Source organism: Podarcis pityusensis (assembly GCF_964106645.2).
Source record: "Podarcis pityusensis genome assembly, chromosome: 17".
NCBI lineage: Eukaryota > Metazoa > Chordata > Lepidosauria > Squamata > Lacertidae > Podarcis > Podarcis pityusensis.
The window spans coordinates 4,413,872-4,434,755 of NC_138042.1; the positions used below are offsets into that span (position 1 = coordinate 4,413,872).

At 47.9% G+C, this 20,884-nt stretch overlaps 1 protein-coding gene and 1 pseudogene across 6 annotated transcripts; one reads left to right on the plus strand and one right to left on the minus strand.

The window, feature by feature from the left end:
- Positions 1-38: 38 nt before the first annotated feature.
- Positions 39-18,591, minus strand: FAM3A (FAM3 metabolism regulating signaling molecule A). Of its 5 annotated transcripts, none has more exons than XM_080987502.1 (11): positions 18,411-18,591; positions 14,890-15,011; positions 14,532-14,642; positions 11,760-11,783; positions 10,617-10,730; positions 9,423-9,546; positions 9,126-9,184; positions 8,974-9,024; positions 4,036-4,120; positions 1,260-1,386; positions 39-967 (listed from the first exon to the last, which is right to left on the minus strand). In XM_080987502.1, the coding sequence occupies exons 2-11, from the start codon at positions 14,900-14,902 to the stop codon at positions 872-874; spliced, it is 804 nt and encodes a 267-aa protein (XP_080843628.1). In that variant the 5' UTR covers positions 14,903-15,011; positions 18,411-18,591; the 3' UTR covers positions 39-871. The 5 variants fall into 5 exon arrangements, with proteins under 5 accessions (XP_080843628.1, XP_080843630.1, XP_080843629.1 ...); XM_080987504.1 differs by having other exon boundaries at positions 18,531-18,550; XM_080987503.1 differs by lacking the exon at positions 18,411-18,591 and adding an exon at positions 18,224-18,321.
- On the plus strand, positions 15,974-18,217 carry LOC308466610 (adenosine 5'-monophosphoramidase HINT1 pseudogene; annotated as a pseudogene). The gene has a single exon. The product of its transcript is annotated as an adenosine 5'-monophosphoramidase HINT1 pseudogene (transcript).
- Positions 18,592-20,884: the final 2,293 nt, after the last annotated feature.

Below are 20,884 nucleotides of genomic sequence, written 5' to 3' on the forward strand. Positions count from 1 at the left end.
CGGTTCTGCTCTTGAAAGAACAACAATTAACCAACAGCTGCTGTGCACATTGTTTATTGGAGATACCGTTTATCAACAAGTGTTCTGAAAAAAAGTAACTCAGCTTTGATTCCTTTCCACAACAATGTATGAACAGTGATCCATCTCCAATTCCCATCACAGTTGAAGTACCAACATTGTCTTTCAGGAAACAGCAACTTGACATTTTTCAAGAGATTCACCAAAACCAAAAAAAGGATTGTCCTTAATCCCCTTCCTCCTATATATTAGTGTCTGTAGTAGTGGAAGAACTAACTTTAACCACATAAACTATTGTAGAAAAGTAGTGGTCCCTTTAACGCAGGAATGAAGAACTTGTGGGCCTCCCAATGTAGTTGGGACTACAACTCCTATCACCCAATAACCACTGGCAGGGCTGACTGGGGCTGATGGGAGCTGGAGTCCAGCAACATCCAAAGGGCCACAGGTTCCCCACCATGTGTGCAGATCACTGTGGAAAAAGAAAGACTGTCACATAAATACACTTGCTTCCTCTGAGCACAGGTTCTGAGCAAAGGGCACCAATCTGCTCATCACATTCAGAGCAACAGGCAAAGGGGAAGTAGGATGAGCTCTTCCAACCAAGAGAAAAATAAGGCACTAGGGGAGAGTTGGGGGGGTGGCCTCAAATATACCTCACTTCCTTTCCCAGGGTTTGGGCCAGACGTGCCTTGTGGAAAGGAAAACTTGATTGCCTAGTTGAGGCAGAGGCTGCTGGAGAGAAGGAGAATGGATAGCTGCCACCATATGGGAAGACAACAACAGGTGGACAAGCAAGGACCTTTCCCCCACCACAAAAAGACACCGCAGGCTTCAAGGAAACAGGTCATCGCTAGACCTCAGCAGTTCGCTGTGGAATGCAGCCTTCCATCTCAAGTGCTTCAGGCCAACCCTCATACTTGTTGGAGCTCTTTTTGTTCTTGACGTGCTATGAAAATAACAAAATCAGGGTTTACATGGATATTTCACACTCCTCTGCTTCTCCTCCCAGATTTTATCTAAGGCAGAGGTAGAGAACCTCCAGCCCTCCATATATTGTTGGACTCCACCTCCCATCAGCCCAGCCACCATGGCCAATAAGTCAGAATCAATGGAAGTTGGAGACCAACAATATCTGGAGTGCTCCAGTTTCCCTCATGTGTGAGCTAGTGATTTCAGGATTTCTCTGAAATACAGACATTTCAAGGTGATATCTGTGAAAAGGAAAAATGGTTCAGTACCTGTTCAAAAGGACTTTTGTTCTGCACCCCTTTGGCTCCTACAAAAACCCAGCTATCTCGAAAAGCTAGGTCTTTGGCAACCTTGCTGCCCAGTTCTGAGAAGATTTTACGGGTCTCCTCATTCATCCTAGAGGGAACAGAAAATGTGAGTAAACAAACCTCTACTATTCACTCCTCTGGTCCCATCAACACAGTAAAACATACTTCTTTCTGGAAAAAGTTCAGTGTGGTGCCAAGAAACTACTGTACAGAACAAGACTTTCAACTGGAATTTCTTCTCCCATCCAAATGCTGTAGTGTTGTGAGAAGTTGTACTTAAACACAAGTTATTCCTTCAGGTGAAAAAGCCCTGGCCTGCACCAAGTCTGGCAATCTCCCTTTGATCCAATATCCAGCGATGGGGAACCAGTGCCCCCACCATGTTTCTTGTCTACAACTACCATCATGCCCAACGACTGGCCATGCTGGCTGGGACTGCTGGGAGTTAGGAGTCCAACAACACCTGGAGGGCCCCTGCTTCCCCATCTCTGTCCTAAAGCATAATATAAAGTCACAATATCTTAATTTTCAAACCCTCTCTCTTATAAGCTTATTCATACGTGCATGCCCATTGTTTGAAAATTGCAGCATCAAGTATCACACATTGCCTGTGTGGAGGAGTCATTACCAATCAGATGGAACTTTCATATTTCATGTTTTCATATTTCCAACACTTATCTCATTACCCAACAAAGGTCCGTATAGTTAAAGCCATGGTTTCCCCGGTAATGATGTATGGAAGTGAGAGCTGGACCATAAAGAAGGCTGATCGCCGAAGAATTGATGCTTTTGAATTATGGTGCTGGAGGAGACTCTTGAGAGTCCCATGGACTGCAAGAAGATCAAACGCATCCATTCTTAAGGAAATTAGCCCTGAGTGCTCACTGGAAGGACAGATCGTGAAGCTGAGGCTCCAATACTTTGGCCACCTCATAAGAAGAGAAGACTCCCTGGAAGAGACCCTGATGTTGGGAAAGATTGCAGGCACAGGGAGAAGGGGACGACAGAGGACGAGATGGTTGGACAGTGTTTTCTCGAATCTACAAACATGAGTCTGACCAAACTGCACGAGGCAGTGGAAGACAGGAGTGCCTGGCGTGCTCTGGTCCATGGGGTCACGAAGAGTCGGACACGACTAAACAACAACAACAATTGGCTTGCTTTGATGTTATCCTTCTCTGTGGGCTTGGGGTGCTGGGATCTGAGCTCAGAAAGGGGAACTATCTGTAAGACTTGGGTATTTGTCACCTATGCTGTCATTTGGGTAGGTGAAGTGGTCGACAAAGTAACACATGTTGGACGATATGGAGTTATGCAACTCCCGAGCCAAGGAGAGAAGTAACTTAAAAACCTTTAGAAGACATCTGAAGGCAGCCCTGTATAGTGACTTTTTATTGTTTAATGTTTCGTTATGTTTTTTATATGGCTAGAGTGGCTGGGGCAACCCAGTCAAATGGGCGGGGTATAAATAAAAATTGTTCTGGCACCTCTTGCCACACCTCTGTCTCACAAGAAGATTCTCCCTGGAGCGCAAAGAGGACATCCTTTATGGGCAATGGAGAGGGTCTTCTCATGAGCCAGAGGCGCACCAGGGCTTTAATGAGGCTCTTCAGCCTCCCAGGCTAACAGCTGATGCGCGGGAAGAAGCCTCCCCGCCTTAGCTCTGCAAGCCGCACTGTCTCTCCGGCTTGCACGAGCAAGCAGAAGGGACAGGGTAGCTTGCAGAGCAGACACACAGGGAAAAAGCTTCTCTGCTCATCTGCTCTTCCCCCTCCATAGAGCTGCCCTGCCCCTCCTGCTTGTGCACGGAAGCAGGGGGGACAGGGCAGCTTGCAGAGCAGCCACACAGGGAGGCTTCTTCCCTGTGTATTATCTCTGCCCGTTCACACAGCAGCCCTCCCTCTTCCACTGGTGCAGAAGCAGGAAGGACAGGGCAGCATTCCTGAACCTGTTTTTATAGAAAAAAGCACTGTTTATATTCACTTGCTTTGATATAAGCTAATTGGCTTGCTTTGATGCTCTCGTTATCTGTGGGTTTAGGGTACTGGGCTTTGAGCCCAGAAAGGGGAGCTATCTGTAAGACTTGGATATTTGCCAAGCTACGCCTTCATCAGGGCTGGTGAAGTGATGGGAAATTCTAGACAAAGTGATGTACTGCTTTGTATATAAAGAATGTGTGCACATTTGCTTGGGTGCAGACAAGCCATCTCCCTGCTGCTGTGTCTGTCTTGAACATGTAACGGCTAGGAGACCTGGCAGGCAATAAGTCTACTCCTTTCTTTAATAAAGCACTCTGGTGTTTTTGACATCCTTCTTCAGGATACCTGCACTCAACCACTCCCATGATCCCTCCTTTGGGCCAGTGGTTCAGGACACAAAAGGCTGAGTAACCAAAGGATAAGCAATCAAGCCATGGGCATGCAGGTCTGAATAAGCCCTCAGTGGCCCCCATGCTAGATACAGGATAGACCACCCTCTCAGTCATCTGAAGGAGACCAACTTTGGATCTCAGAGTCTCAAATGCTAGGCATCAAAAAACAGATGCCACGGACGGCTGTCTTTTCTCAATACACTCCCAATTTTACTTGAGTACCTGTTAAGAGGGGGATTCCCCAGGCTCCCCAACACCCGCTTTCCATTAGTTTAATATAAGTTAGGTAGCTTTCTTTCAGGCTGAGTACATTTTTACTACATGAGTTGAGCATAACCTGTGCTGGCTGTCCCCGTTAACACTCACTTTGTGGCAGGATCATCGTACGAGGCCACAAACACCAGCGTCCCCTCATGCAGTGGCCGGATAAATTTTAACAACTCGTTCACATCTGGAAGGGTAGGGAGAGAGGAGGAGAATGGAAGATCTCAGAACAACTGTTCCTCCCAAGTGTCATAGACCAAAGGTTTGCATAAATGCTACAATTCTGCAGAGATGGTGGCATAGGGTGTAGGATTCAGCATTATGAAAAACTTAACTTTGGGGTTTTTAAAGTGGTTGGGGCAGATTTGCTCCAAAGTGCAGGTGGGAAATGCCTGTTGAATTATTAGATGATAGAAGGGTGGCTGGACACAATTCTCAGGGGTTAGGTGTGAGGTTTCAGCAATCTGCTTAACCTCTAGCCCTTCCCCAGTACTAGCAGAGACAAATTAGGAATACATTGTGCAAAAAAGGGTGTAAGTATCAACACAGAAAATATGCAAGCGTGATCAATGTGCAAAGCAATTATTTTATGGCCATGACCCCTAAAGTCTGTTCCTTTGCAAGGGATGCCCTCCACACCATCAATATGTTGCAATCTGGATGTGCCCTCTTGATGCATTTACAGTGTCTTGACCTTTGAGGAACCTTCAGCACATGCATTTGTACTGGGTCTTCTGCTTGACCCAGGGCCCATTCCCCCCATCAAGCATCCGGAGTTGTGCTGGGTGTCAAAGCACATTCTGGTCTCCTTTCAGGTCCAGTATGCACCAGCACCACAAGCTATTTGCACAGCCTCAGGCGCCCCTGTTCACACAGACCTAGCCTGCAAATCCATCCACTGTTGTTCCGCCTCCTGCCCAGAGCTCTTGGCCTGGTGAAAAAGCAGTATAGAGTGACAGCAACCCTATGCTACAGCCTCTTCTTAGGCAGCCTCTATCTTCTGTAATCCAGTGCATGTTAGTCAACATGGCAACTGTCAGGGAACTGCCATCAGTGCCAGAGGGAGAGAGCAAAATCCAAAGGGATTCCAGAGAGCGTCCCGGGATTGGGAGAGGCAGCCCATCTTCTGGGGAAGAGAATCAGCGTAGCACCAGTGGAGAAGGGGGGCAGATGGGGGAAGCGGCGATTGACGATATTTTGACACATGTGAGGCAGGGGAAGATTTTTACCAAGCTGGACCTCAGGGGAGCATACAATCTGATTAGGATAAGGGAGGGGGACGAATGGAAAATGACCATGTTCACCCCCCTGGGGGCTTCTGAGTACTTAGTCATGCCATTTGGATTACAATCGGGGTCCGCCTGCTTTCAAGCCTTCATGCACCATGTGTTGGGGCCCCTGCTGTACAAGAATTGTGTAGCCTTTTTGGATGACGTCTTAATCTATTCGGACAATGAAAAGCAACACGTCAGAGACGTCAGGGAGGTGCTACAGAGATTGAAGAAGCATCAGTTGTGGGTCAAGCTGGAAAAATGCCAATTCCACGCCAGGGAGGTCGAGTTCCTGGGGTACAGGTTGTCAGACAAAGGACTAGCCATGGACCCAGGCAAAGTGAAGGCAGTGCTGGAATGGAAAGCCCCCCAAAACAGAAAGGATGTGCAGAGGTTCCTAGGCTTCAGCAACTTCTACAGGAAGTTCATAAAGAACTTCGCTCACTTGACAGCGCCCATAACGGATTGTCTTAGTAGCAAAAAGAAGTTCGCGTGGACAGAGGATGCGCAGCAATCCTTTGAAAAACTGAAGAAGGCGTTCGCCTCGGAAGAGCAGCTCCTGCACATGGATCCAGAGAAGCCCATGAGACTGGAGACGGACGCGTCCGACCGCGCGATTGGAGCGGTCCTTTTGCCCGGGGAAGCCCGGGGCCAAGCAGAACTGGAGGCCGTGTGCCTTTTTCTCTAGGAAGCTGAGCAAGTCGGAGCAAAACTACACGGTGTATGACCGAGAACTGCTTGCAATCTATGCGGCATTTCAGCAATGGAGACATCTATTAATAGGGGCGCAACACAAGATCCAGGTCCGAACTGACCACAAGAACTTGGAATACTGGCGGACCGCGCGAGTGCTCAACCAGAGACAGATCAGATGGTCCCAGGAGTTCGCCAAGTTTTTCTTCGAGATCCGATACGTGCTGGTAGAGGAAAACGTAAGGGCAGATGCTCTCTCCCAGAAACCAGAGTACATGGAAGGAGAGGGGCCACCAGAGACCAGGCACGTGTTCCCCGAGGACCGGTGGGTGTGTGGGGGAGCGTTGGTTGGGAAACGAGAACTGGCAGGGCTCACCAAAGACGATGAGTTTGCTCAGACAAAAATCAGGGAACTCAGGGACGGAAAGGAAGTCATTGGAGGGTTTGAGGAAAAGGAAGGACTACTGTACTATAAGGGGGCGCTGTATGTACCAGGGGAGACTTTGAGGGGGAAGGTACTTAGACAACTCCATGACAACCCAACAGCTGGGCACTTTGGACAGCACAAGACCATGCTACTTGTCACCAGGCAGTTCTGGTGGCCAAAGGTGAGGGAAGACGTACGAGAATATGTACGAGGGTGCGACCGATGCCAGAGGGCAAAGGGGGAAAGAGCTGCCCCCGCAGGGCTACTGGGACCCTTACCTACACCGGAAAGGCCCTGGGAGGTGGTGTCCATTGATTTTATGACAGATCTGCCCAAGTCAAGGGGAAAGACAGCGGTCATGGTAGTGGTCGATCTACTGACTAAAATGTGCCATTTCGTAGCTTGCTCACATGCAGCAACGGCAGAGGAGATAGCCAGGCTGTTTGTGGATCACATTTTTAGACTGCATGGGGCTCCATTGAGGGTCATCTCGAATCGCGGGAAACAATTTACTTCCCGGTTCTGGCGGAGACTCATGAGCTTGCTACAGGTCGAGGTGAGCTTCTCGACGGCGAGGCACCCAGAAACCAACGGACAAGCCGAAAGAGCGAACGGTATGCTCCAGCAATACCTACGCTGCTATGTCAGCGAGAGACAGAACGATTGGGTAGAGAAATTAGCTTTGGCTGAATTTGCGTACAATAACGCGGAACACGTGTCCACGGGAATGAGCCCTTTCATGGCCAATTACGGGTGTCACCCCAGGGCCTTCCCGGGGCGGGGGGAGGAAGGATGGAGTGTACCTGCGGCTGAGCAATGGGTGGAAGAAATGGAGGCCGTACACCAGCAACTCAGGCTGAACTTGGAGCGTGCCAAGGAAGTTTACAAGAGGCAGGCGGACAGGCACCGTTGGGAGGGGGAGGCCATACGGTGGGAGACCGGGTGTGGTTGTCATCCCAAGGGTTGCACCTAAAGGGAGGGTGCAAGAAGTTGCAGCCTAGGCGGCTAGGGCCTTTTGAGGTAATACAGCAGGTTAACCCAGTGGCATTTAAACTCAAGTTGCCTGACAGCATGAAGATACATCCGGTGTTCCATAGGTCCCTACTTTCACCTTACAGGGAGGGGCGGGAATTCCTGGGACGGGAGGGAGGGGTTACCACCCACCCGCGGGTAGAGGAGAGGGAACACTGTAACGAAGCCACGGAAATACTCGATTCAAGGTGGTGAGGTCGCCAGGTAGAGTACTTGGTAGCCTGGGAGGGGGAACCTAGGTCTGAAAACACTTGGGTCCCTGCTGAATCAATCACTGACGGGTATCTGGTGGAAGAATTCCACGGTTTGTTCCCGGATAAGCCCAAACCATTAGCTAGATTCTGGGAGGAAGAATTTGGACCCACAGACGACGAAGGGGACTTTGTGGGTTTTCCTGCCTCTGAAGAGGAGGGAGGGGAGGTGTCCGAGGGAGAAGGATCAGACTGGGAGGTTCAACCAGCGGGAAGAAATCCGAGCGGATGGGAGGCTGGTTTTGAATCCTCAGAAGATGATGACAGTTCCTTCAGGGGATTCCCCGCATCGTCGACCGAGGAGAGAGAGGAGGTTGTACCGGAAAATCGCGCCAGGGGTGGGGTGGGGGTCCTGAGGAGGAGGTGGATGTCAGGGAACTGCCAGCAGTGCCAGAGGGAGAGAGCAAAATCCAGAGGGATTCCAGAGAGCGTCCCGGGAATGGGAGAGGCAACCCATCTTCTGGGGAAGAGAATCAGCGTAGCACCAGTGGAGAAGGGGGGCAGATGGGGGAAGCGGCGAGGCGGTCCCATGACTCCTTGCCGGGGACCAGCGGGGAGAGTAGAGGTCCTCTGCTGCCTACGCCCTCCTTGCGCAGAAGGCTTTCACGCAGAGAGAGTAGGAGGAGACTAGGCGTCAAAGAGCTTCTTTGCTGGAAGAAGTTTAAGAAACGCCCACTGATGGATTCTGCCAGCGATTGAGACAGCCACGGGTGAGTGGCTGTCCGGACAGAAAAGGTTCACTCAGGCAACCCAGCCAGGTGTTTGCACCGGCTTACGCACGAGCAACCCCTAGAACCACTACAGCAACCTTCCTTGAAATTATTTTGCCTTCCCCCTAAAATTGATGGACTATGCAGAACTAGATAAACTAACGGGAAGAATTCGAAACCAGCGGGACCAGACATTCACAGAAGATTGGCGTAAATTTATGGACTATTTGAAAAGTAATTGTGATGATCAGATTACATTTGTAGGTTTGCAGGAAGTTTTGTAAGGGGAATAATTTGAATTATTGAACGAAAAGGATGACGTTAGTTATGATAATTAAAGGCAATATGAATTTAAGAAATGCAGAAGAAATCATAAAAATGGGAGATCATCAGAGGTGCTGATGGAAGTCCAAAAGATTGTATAAGAGGTGAAATTTTGTGGAATGTATGACAATTAATATGTTTTAAAATGAATAAAAATTATTATTATTATTATTATTATTAAAATTATTTTGCCTTCCTCCAAATCCAAAGTCTGCTTGTGCCCCCATAACCATATTGGAACACATCCTTAAGATTTCTCAAATAATCCCTGTATCTCCCCTTCTTTTTGCCCCATCTTGAGTACCAAACTCCTACCAACACAGCACACTCACCTCCTGCCCACATGTCAAAGAACTTTGCATCAATCAGTTCTCCATTCACTCCTGCAAAGCAGAGCAGAACAGGACAGTGTTGGTGACTCGTTTTTATGTTGCCCTACAACAACATCACTCATGGCCACCACCCTCTCAAAAGCCCACCTTACCATTCACCAGTGCAACGTTCAGGCCCCGGCCTACATTGTTCTTCACGCTGCTCATTAGCCTGAAAGGAAGATCAGGGCTGGTCAGAAAATGTCCCATCAAGAGATCTAAGTGAGGCTAGAGTGGGGTCACATCTGGTTGGTAAGGCTTTCCCCTAGTTTCTTCCCCCACTCCAATAGCCACCCATAGGGGATTGCACCTGAGCAAGTAGATGCAGCCCATGAGCATCACCACCTCCAGTCAGGTTGGTTACAGAAAGGCTTTGAGAGCCACAGTCCTCCTCAGTGGCAATGACTCACATTTTATCCTCAAGGCAGATCTTGGGCCCAATGACATTAGCTGCACCGCTCATGATCCGGAAGGCGAACGAATTGTCTGGGCAGGCCCGAGGAAGGCCACACTTGTACTTCTTAGGCCTAGGTTCTAAGTAGACAGCAAAGAAGAAATCCTAAAGCCCCATCGTTACAAGTACCATTTTGCGCCAAACAGGATGCTTTCTTGTCCTGTGAAGAGCTGAGCAATCTGTGGACTCCAATTCCCATCAGCCCCAGCCAACAGGGTCAATGGTCAAGGATGGGAATCCAGCAACATCTGGAGGGCCACAGGTTCCCCAACCCCACACTGCTGCATTGCTCTTAACTGCCGGTGATGAGGAGAGGCACAACAGTGATTAGTCATCCAGCCCCAAGCTACAACAGTGAACGTCACCTAAAAGATCCTGCCCACCTTATACATTATAATAATGGAATTCCTGGGGCAATCCTCTCTGGGAATGCCTTGCGGGAGATTCTGTGATGGCTGCCAATGCCACAGGGCTAAGTGATGCTTTTTGTCTCACTCCTCCCCAGGTAGGCTGACTAGGCAAGTAAGTTTTAAGGTAAAACTAGACAAGAAAGATAAAAGGCTTAAGAGTGGACCAGGCAAAAAAAAAGGCCAAGAGAGGCAAGTGTAACTAATCTGAACTTGGGCAAGGCAGGGAAGGAACCAGGGTGAAGCCTTCTCTACCTGCCACAGTCTTCAAAGCTGCATCAATTAACCCTGCCTGTCTTGAGGAAGACACCCCATGTCTGGACATCTCCCTTCCACTGATAGCCACTTTTTGACCAGCTGAAGGAAAGCTGTTGCCAGGAACTAAAGGAGACTTTTGCATGGAACCGGCAACAGCTCTCCAAGAGGCCGGGTTGTGGATTTTCCTGACATCAAAGCAAACATTATTTTAAACCCAAAGACGGCAGAAAGTTACATGGAAAGCACGTGCTCTATGACTGAACTATGATAACACTTCTTCTTCTGACAGCTAGGGCAGGCCAGAACCTGCTCTTAAAGTAGGAATGAGGCTTTCTGGGTGTTCCTTTGGGACTCCAGCTCCCATCAGTTCCCCAGCCAGCATGACCAAAAGCAGAAAGCTGGGAATAAGTATTGCTTTGAACAGGCCTTCACATGCTCCACTGTACTATCCTCTACTTCCACTCTCTCAGCTCATCTGAACTCACTGCGGTGTCTACTGTTGCTGCCTGCTTTCTCTGCCGTGACCACTCTGATCTCATCAAGCATGCTGGCCAATTCTTGGCGAATAACCCGAGGACATTGAGGTAAACCAGTATTTTCTAGGGATGGCAAAACACACATAAAGAGCCAGAGGAGATGCAGAAGAAAAAGAGATGTGGAACCCTCATTTCCCACTTACCCAAACAAGCAGGGATGGGCAAACCCTCTAGATCAGAGCTTTCCAAACTGTGTGTCATGACAAGTTAGTGTGTCAGCGCGTCGTACAAATGCTCCTTGTGCTTCTCCCAGGGCTGGAAAGGGGTTAGTTTAACCTCTGGTTTGCTAGTAAAACTGTATTACTGTGTCGTGAAATGATGCATGTAATAAATGTGCCACCAACATGAAAAGTTTGGAAAACTCTGCTCTAGATGCTGTTGGAGTCCAATGCCCATCAACCCCAGCCAGTATAGCCAACGACCAGGGATGATGGGAGTTGGAGTTCACAGTACAACATAATCCCTCCTGAACTGGTCACCACAAACTCATTTCCTACCACAGTGGAGTGGCAGGGAGTCACTACCACCACATCTGCTGCTAAGGGAAATTAATGATTCCACTTTATCTTAAGCTATACCACAAAGCCACCCCAAACTGAACCCCACTCTATCAGACAGCTACTGAGAACTGCAATACAGCACAGAACTGTCCTAGACAGCCAATGAAGACTTCTTTCTGCCACCCCCTTAATTTCTGTGTGCATTTTGTTTGGTCTCCCACCACTGCTTGGTAGTTGGTGCTACATGACAAACTGTATATCCCTCAGCTGGTGATGCTGTATGATGGACTATGATGAGATAAATCTCCCCATTTCCCCCTGAGGATTTCCTTGCTCTTTCCCTTTGCCTTCTCCTTGATCCAAAGTGACAATCAGCACTGTGAAAAAAGCAGGATCTCTCTGGTTTATCTCAGTTACACTATGGGAAGTTTAAAAAGTCTCTCCATTAAGTGGCAGAACAGTTCAACACAGTTTAAGAGTGCCCAAGCTCCAAAACCTGTGTTGCTTCCAACAAAGTCAGAGTGAACGATGGGTTTGCAAACCGGGTGTGTGTTAGTGTAGACCCCATAAGAATGTAGCCAAAGCCATCTACCTGATGTAGGAGGATTCTCAGGACCTGCAAGGAAGCAAAGAAACAGCAGTATTAGCAAAATCCACTCCAGATCTTGTGCATTGCCTCATCACTTCAAGGATGTAGCAGCAATATGTCAAGATTAAAATTCTTTTACTCCTCAAAACACCCCAACAGGACAGGTGCCAAAGAACTGATTTAAATCCTCTTCGGTTTATTTATTTAAAGTATTTTATCCCACCCATCATCACAATGCAATACTAGGTCAGGAGATATATATAAAATTCTAAGGCTTGGAGGCGATACTCAAAAAGCAAGAAAAGAAACACTCTTCTTGCAAACTTGGAAATTATGTGGCTTGTATCACTAAGTTGAGCTATCCAGTTTGCAAAATCACTTTTTACAAGTCTCCATTTCATCATTAAAATAACAGTGTAATGCTTTGCAGGGGAAAAATCAGCTTCTTTATGGTGAAAAGTAGATTAGAACTTCCCAGCCAAGCAACCAAGGGTGCCAAAGGCTACCTGAGCATACATATATTCCATCACTGAAGAAATAAATGTGTAACATCTCTAAAGCACTATAAGAACTAGGCAAATGAGGATTTAGATGTAGGGTCTAGACATTTAACAGGAGTGAAATCTCAGGTGCCAGAAAAAAATGTAGATCACACTTTAGCTCAGGGATGGGGAACCTGTGGTCCTCCAGACAATGCTGGATTACAACTCCCATCAGCCCCAGGCTAATGATGGGAGTTGTAGTCCAGCAGCAGTAGGGCCACAGGTTTCCCACCCCTACTCTGACTAGTAAAATTTAATTATGTCAGTTAAAAAAACACCATATGGGATGGCTCCTGCATTTCCACACTATAAGCTGTGATAAAGGGCGGTATATAAATCAAATGAATGAATAAATAAATAAATAAATAAATAAATAAATGTGATCAAGTTTGACACTATCCACTTCAACATGGGTCTTCAGAGTCCAAATCTATGTTTCAGGGATTAGGCACCTGTGGCTCTCCAGGTGTTGGACTACAACTCCTATCAGGCTTGGCTACTGACCATGCTGGCTCAGGCTGATGGGAGGTGGAGTCCAACAACATCTGGAGGGCTACAGGTTCCCCATCTTTCCCCTACATTGTCACAAAGCTCACTCAGTGACCCTAAGTCCATCACTTTCTGTCTGATCCAACCCAGACTAGTAAACAAGCTCACAAAAAGTTAGAAGCATTCAAAATTTCTTAGTAGCCTGCTGGGGGTTTGCAGTGGAGGAATTGAGGGGTCCAGCTCCAAAGGCCTTCTGGCGGTTCCCTCCCTGCAAGAAGTGAGGTTACAGGGAACCAGTCAGAGGGCCTTCTCGGTAGTGGCGCCCGCCCTGTGGAACACCCTCCCATCAGATGTCAAGGAAATAAACAACTACCTGACTTTTAGAAGACATGTGAAGGCAGCCCTGTTTAGGGAAGTATTTAATGTTTGATGTTTTATTATGCTTTTAATTCTGTTGCGAGCCACCCAGAGTGGCTGAGGAAACCCAGCCAGATGGCTGGGATATATCTCTATCTATATCTATCTATATTATTAAGCTCTGTATATTCTCCAGCATTTCTGCACTAGGCATGAAGGAGACAGCTGCCCCCCACCTCAGCAGCCTGCTTGGATCTCATGCTAGGTTCAGAGGCGTGATGGTGCACCCTGTCCATCTTCTACCAGCCTACATGCTATGGCTAACAAACAAGTGCTTAAATACAAGGCTGGCCTAACCTCCTTTACAGGGACATTGATAGGGGGGGGAAGTGTTAAAGCCCATGTACATGGCCCTCAACTCCCTTGGGTTACAAAAATTAGCAAGGCAGGGAAAGGGGGGAATAAATAAACTGCATTGGAACAGTAAGTGCAAATTCTGCAGAAGTTACATAATTAGTACTCTTGGAATTATTCATTAGAGTAACATCTCATGTCTGAGGAAGTAAGTGTGAAAACATCAGCAGAAAATAAATTGCACTCAGTAAATGTCAGAAGATTTTGCCATGAGGGAGCTTCTGTTTTAAGCCTAATTACTCTTCTAAAGTCACATGTTATAGGCACAGAGACTTTAGTGACCTGCGACTGGGCTCCATAAAGGTCTCTAATCTCACTTCTTTTTTTAGGGCCATGTAGGGCTAGCCCAAGACACTGAAACACTCACAGATACAATATGCTCAAAGCACAGTGGAACTTTCTCTGCAGCTCACCATGCAGCCCTCATGGAGCAGATGACAAGCATGAAATGAATGAAGGCAGGGGCCTTCTCCCCTTGTCCGTCCCTAGCAGCTGGTATTTGGAGTTACACTGTCTGAAAAGATCCACTTGGATCTCATGGCTAATAGCCGTTACTAGACCTATGCAATGCTAATCTAAAAATCACCCTAGCCTTCCAGTTATTCTGCTGCCAGTTCCACACAGCCACCTCTAGATCAGGTATGAAGAACCTGTGGCTCTCCAGAGACTGTTGGACTCCAACTTCTATTAGCCTCAACCAGAGATGATCAGAGATGATCAGATGGCCAGAGATGATCAGAGTCCAACAACATCTGGAGGGCCACAGATCCAATCCCTGCTCCAGGTTTAACAACCATAGTTGTCCACTTTCTCCTTTTCCTGAACCCAACAACATGGCTGGGAGTGAAGCATGGAGAAACAGGCACAGGTAAGGCAGTGGCAGCTGCAAAGGCAACTGTTCCGCCATGACCCAGTGCTCCAACCCTTCCCCACCATAGCCCCCATCCCCACTCCTAGCTGTTCTGGTTCTTACTCCTGAGGAACTGCTGCAGGCGGGAGAAGCCACTCTGGGTACCCAACAAGACGCTGACAAGGATCCAGGTCAGTCCTGCTGTCAAGACGATCACAACAACACGAAGGGGACCTGAGATGGTTAAGACAGACAAAGTCAGATCTGCAACAACACCAGCAAACCCCTGAATGATTGAACCTAACTGCCGCCATAATGCAGTCCTCCTTACTACATCTTTCCCTTGTTGTCCCAGGAGCTTAAGGGCTCCAAAAGGCATATCTGATATCACTGGCTAAGTGCTGCAATTCTGTGTCTTAACCAAATCTAAATGTTTCTTTCAAGCTAAAACTTTCAATGCTTCTTTCAAGCTAAAACTCACCTGCTAGTCTCATGGCCCCTTGAGGGTGTCCGGAACCAGCGACAATCCAATGCTACTAGGCTCCTGAAGTGCCAGGGCAGGTGAGGGATTCTGAGATGGGTTAGTCACATGCACCCTTCAAACTACAAAGATCAGAAATGGTAATCTGAATCAGCCCAAAGAATTTTTAAAATGCAAACAGCCCATACTGTAGTCTGCACTACTCAAAAAGACATAAACATAAAAATGTCAAACAAATATTAAAGTACTACTTTCACAGCACCCAACGAGACAACCAAGATAACAATCCTGTACTAACAAAACCCTCATTTACTTAAAACTGTTCTGAGGCTTTTTCTTACAATCAAGTGGTATATATATATAAATTTTATGAAATGAATAAATAAAATATATCAACATCAGACTGCATAAAAAACCCCATCAACCCACAGGGAAGGGGAACCTGTACCCTCCAGGTGTAGTTGGACTACAATTCCCATCATTATTGCTTTATTGCTTTTATATCACAAAGAGGTTCTCCCCCTCAGTTAATCCCAACAACCCTGTGAGGTAGGTTAGGTTGAGAGGCAGAGACTGGCCCAAGGTCACCCAGTGAGCTTCATAGCCAAGTGGAGATTGGAACCCTGGTCTCCCAGGTCATAGTCTGACACGCAAACCACTACACCTCACTGACCGCTGGCCATGCTGGCTGCTGTAAGGATGATGGAGCTGGCGTCCAACACCTGGAGGACACTAACTCCCCCAACCCTGTGCTAAACCTATTATCCAAATCCTCTTCTAAAAATGAATAGTTTTCATTAACTTCCTAAGTATTTAGACCAATCAGGGGAATTCCATTTCTGGAACATCACAACCCTCAATCATGTTGTTGCCAACCATAAAGGGACCACAATTATACCTGCCAATTCCTCAATGGTGTATGACTGACAAACAGACCTGGCTTTCCCTGACCTCAGAGGCACCTAGCATCTCACTGCTTTCTGAGTGACTTGGGAGCTAGACAAAAATTCAGGGTGAAACCCCTGCCTACTCTAGTCCCAGATGCTGTCCTTTGTTTATGTTACAACAGGATGAAGTGTCTCATCCTTGCCTTCTACCCCAGCTCCGAAATGGGGGGGGGTGTTTATCCTTGGACTTGTATTAGCGTCAGAAGCGTTTGTTGCACCCCTAAAGGTAGCATGACAGAAATGAGTTTTGAATTCTTTCTCTCCAGCTCAGAGCTACTAAGCCAACATTTGCAATACTCCTCAATCAAACATACGAAAAGTGAGCAGGTGAGGCGGTGGGGAGAGCGATGGCCGACAAGATCAGCAAAGCACATGTGGTGCGGCCAGGCACAAACACTATCTTTGGGAAGTTCACCCACAAAGAGATCCCAGGGAAGATCATCTTCGAGGACGATAAGTGCCTTGCGTTCCGTGACATTTCCCCACAAGCTCCAACCCATTTCCTAGTGGTTCCCAAGAATCTTATTGCTCAGTTCTCTCAAGATCAAAATTTTGATGACGCTCTTCTTGGATACTTAATTATTGTGGGCAATAAATGTGCAACTCAATTAGGGCTGACGAGGGGATACCGAATAGTGGTGAATGAAGGGTCAGATGGTGGTCAGTCTGTCTAACAAGTGCATCTCCATGTCCTTGGACATGTCAGATGGGTTGGCCTCCAGATTAAGAAGGTGGGCAAGAAAGAATGTTGCCCCCAAACTCCCTCAACAAATGTTTTCAAAACCCAACTATGATCAGTAACTTCAGTAACTGAAACTTTCCTGTGAGTACAATTGAAGTTGTGCAATTATTGGTCAATAAAGTTACAGGCATGCTAGCTCATCCAAAAAGAACAAACCTGAAAAAGTACAATAGTATGTCCAATAGGACTTCCTCTTAAACCTGTAAGGCAGGTTTGGATGTATCCAGATACATCCAGTCTCCAGATACCCAAGACCCTAGCTAGTCTCCCTGCGTTCCATGGGACTTAGTCATATATCAGTGGGTTTGGATTGAAGGTCAACATAAGCGCAAGAATTGCACCTGACAACTTATCTGTAACCAGTGCAACTCCTTCAAAGTAGGTATTATACTACAAAACAAGAGTTTTGCACCTACCGGTACATTTTTTAATCGGTTGTAACTACTGGACACTTTCCAATCTCAAAGTAAACACAGCAGGAATCTTTATGGCTAGCTGTGCAAACAACTGTGTTCTGTTTTAAACATGTCTTTGTCCTGTTTAAAAATCCAACAACTTCAGCAAGTCACCATGGTAAAGATGTTTTACAATTGAGATACCGTGACTGAGGAATGTCCCAGAAATGTTGTCAAACCACGCACTGGACAGCAGTGAGGCCTGGTCTACAGCAAAACGAGGTGGTAGGATGGATTGTACCCTTTTTGGCGGGAGCAGTGTTTTGAATGCTCTCCCACATTAAACAAAAAACAGGTGCACAGTAGACTGTGAGGGAGACCTGGGCTAGAACGCCCCCCCCCCATTCTGCTAGTTTTTTTAGGTGGTTTCTGTTCACATGCTTGTTTACAATGGAGAGTTTTGGGGAAAGAATGTGGCTTCTGGCCTAGTGACTGAAGTGGTACAATGCATTGCAGAACCTCAGAATTCTCTATCACCCTCTCATTCTGCTGCCTGTCTGCAGACCAGGCTTGAAGTGGCTTCCACTGTATATTAGCAGCATTGGCCTAGGGTTCAAGTTCCTACTCCACTATGATCTCTCTGGTCACGGGATCTTGGCTAATCCTGTTCCTCTCTTGCTCCACATCATCATTTGTCCTCAAAAGCCACAGGGGCAAAACAAGGTAATCACCTCAAAGAAATTGCACAGTACTGTAGTTAATAACAACCCCCTGAATTCTATGGAGTTGAATTGACCTCGATATCTTTCCTGAGCCCAGGATATGGTGGTGGGGCCTGCCCTGCCACAATTGCCATGAGTGAACCGCTCCTTGTTTGACCCTGGGGCTCTTTTCCTTTTAACCTGTCCTGGATCACCTCTCTCCCTACAGCTTGGGGCTGGGGAGCCAATGATCCACTCATCCCTCGAAGGGAATCTGATACACACAGAGAGAGAATTTAAAGCTGCTCGGATTTCCCCCCAATCTGGACCTTTTGGGGCAGCGGAGCTCAACCCCCCATCTTGTTCTTCAACCCTCCCCACGTTACTCTAAAATCAACCTTTTAAAAAAATTTCTCCCTCCCTCCCCTCAGGTGACAGGCGGGCCCCGAGCCTTTAACAGCTGCACGGGCGGCAGCGGCGCAGCTCCTGAAGCCTCCTTCCTTCCCGCCCGCCAGTCGCTACGCAGAAGATGCTGCGGGGAAGCGAGACCTGTTGCACTTCTGCCTGCCGCGCCGCTGGAAAGGACGCCGGGCGCTCGTCGTGAGAGAAGACGGCTCCCCCCGTTGCTCTCGCTCGACCATCCGCCGACAACCCCTCGCGCACCCCCGTCCCTTCCGCCCGCCCCCAAACCCCAAGGCAGCCCCCCCCCGTCTCTCAAGTCCAGCGGCCCACATACTCAACTCCTCCGCCCAGCGATCTCCTCCTCATGGCGCCCCTCGATTCTCGCCCTGAAGCGCCGGCCTGGAAAAGCGCCTCCGAGAGGCCTCCGAATCCCGCCGCTCCTGCGCCGCCTCACCCGGATCCGGCCTCCAGCAGGATCTTCCTGCTACTGGAGCTCGGCGGCGGCGGCGGCAGCGGCAGCGGCTCCTCCCGCCGGCTCCGCCCAGCGCCCCGGGGCAGCCGGCGCAGGCAGAGGCGGCAGCTCCACGGAGCGGCGCCCATAACACCCCCTGCTCCTGACGGGACCATCAACCGCGGGAGTCCCGGGGCAGCTGCTCCCCCACCTCACCTGAGGCTGCCGCTACCTGGCGCCCTGAGGGAAGGCGGCAGGGAGGGCGCCAATGCTGGCATGAGAGGTCTCCGTCTCTCGACGTTTTATATAACGTATATATAACCAGTGCTTTACAATGGTAAACTGCCTTGGGTGCCTTGGCAAAAACGCAGTAAAAAAATCCAATAAATAAATGTTGATAAGTCGCATAGCTATTCTTGCAGGGAAAATAGGGGGGGGTGGCTTTTGCTGCCCAATTCTCCAAGGGACTGAGTCCCCTAAGTCCATGATGGGTCAGAGATGAATGGATGGCGGCAAGATCCATAGAAAGCAAGGCAGATCTTTTATTTTTTCTGTTTGCAACAGAGTCCCCCCACCTTCTTGCAAGGAGGTGAGCAACCCAGAGCAAAAGTGTGCAGGAACCTTTAAAGACATTGCCTAACCCCTTAGCCAAAGACCACCGTCAAGGCATCATGCATACATCACTGGACATGGTCTACATTACATTACCTGGGCAGTCTGACCATTCTTTTGAGATGGTAAATGCTTTAGTTCTTGAATCCAGGTCACAGGCCTACCCTATTCATCCACAATTATGCCCGTGGGATTTGTAAGTGAAAGAACTATTGGAAAAGGTTTCTCTTCTATAGAGGAAATATTTAGAGTCATCAGGAGAGCCAAGATGGCTTTTTGGGATTGTTCTGTGTGTTAAAATAAGGTGCAATTTGAGGAGATTTCATCCCTCCCATATCCAAGAATCTCCTGAGGAGTCTGCTGATTCTCCAGAGAGGAGGAGGCGTGTTCTGCTCTCTACTTATTCTGCTCCAGCACCAAATCAGTCAGTCAGTCAGTGTCAGAGAGAGAGAGAGAGAGAGAGAGAGACTGAGTGTTAGAAATCGTGTGTAGAGATAAGGTTGCTGCTAAGAGCAGCTGCAGACACTCAGTGCAGTGCAGCATTCATTTATGCTTAGACCTATTTAGCTCTGTATATAGTTGTATAATAGTTGTGGATAGAATAAAGAAGATATTCTACAGAGCTGCTCTCCGAGTTGTTTATATACTCTGCTAGACTCTGCTGTGCGACGACTGTCTTCTTGTAGAAGTGAATCCGGTGCTCACAGCTCTAAGCTGTGAGTCCACAGCACTTTGACCTGTTCCTATGCAGAAGGTGGTCTCTGGAAGTGCTACCCAGCTCGCCCAGTCGGGGCTGAAGTGGATGAGTCCAGTTGGTGGCACTGGCTCAAGGGTGATGCTGACACAATTTTCTTAGGGAACATTTCCTAAATTTTGAAGGGTGAAGAATTGGTTTTCTGTGGAGTGTGTATCTGCTATGCTTGTGCAACCTAAAATTTTATAGTGCTACCTACCTAAGATATTGCACTGTGACATCTGGGTGACTCATGCTGAACTTTGTCAAGGGTGTTGCAAGTTAAAGTAGCTTTATTATACACATGCATTTGGTACTGTAGCTGGTGTTAGCTGCATTGTTTTATCCTCCAAATTTCAGATTTCATTTTTCACTGCAAGCTCAGTTTCAGTACCATATTTTAAGGGGTCACCAGTAATAGGGCCAGGGGCAGCTATTCCACAATGTGGATTCCAGTTTGCAACAGCTGAGGAGGGGGGGTCCCTTGTTCACTTACTGCATCTTTGATGGCCAGGGGGCAGGGAAGAGAGCCTCCAAAGTGAAAGGAAGTTTTCATGTAGGTTTGTACAGGGAAGAGGCAGTTCTGATTTAGTTCCTAAAAGGGTAGGATACTCTTTTTCCAGTGAGGGCCACATTCCCTCAGGGATAATATGTTGGAGGCAGCATACTGACAGTGTGCAAGGCTAGAGCTGCTGGTGGGCAAGGTGAAAAGTAACCATATTTACCTGTGGTGTGGCACAGGTATGGAGAACCTGTGGCATTCTAAATATTTTTGAATTCCAAATCCCATTAGCCCTAGGCAGCATGGCCAATGATCTCTGACAATGGGAGTTTTAGTCCCACAACATCTGCAGGGCCACAGAATCCCCATCACTGGTTTGGCATAAGGTCTAAACATCTGTGCATTCCCCACCCCTCACCTTGCCACAAGCACAGGCTCTTCTACTCCACTTACACAATGGAGGAGGGACATTTATGCCAGCACAATAGTGGTATTGCAACATGCACTATA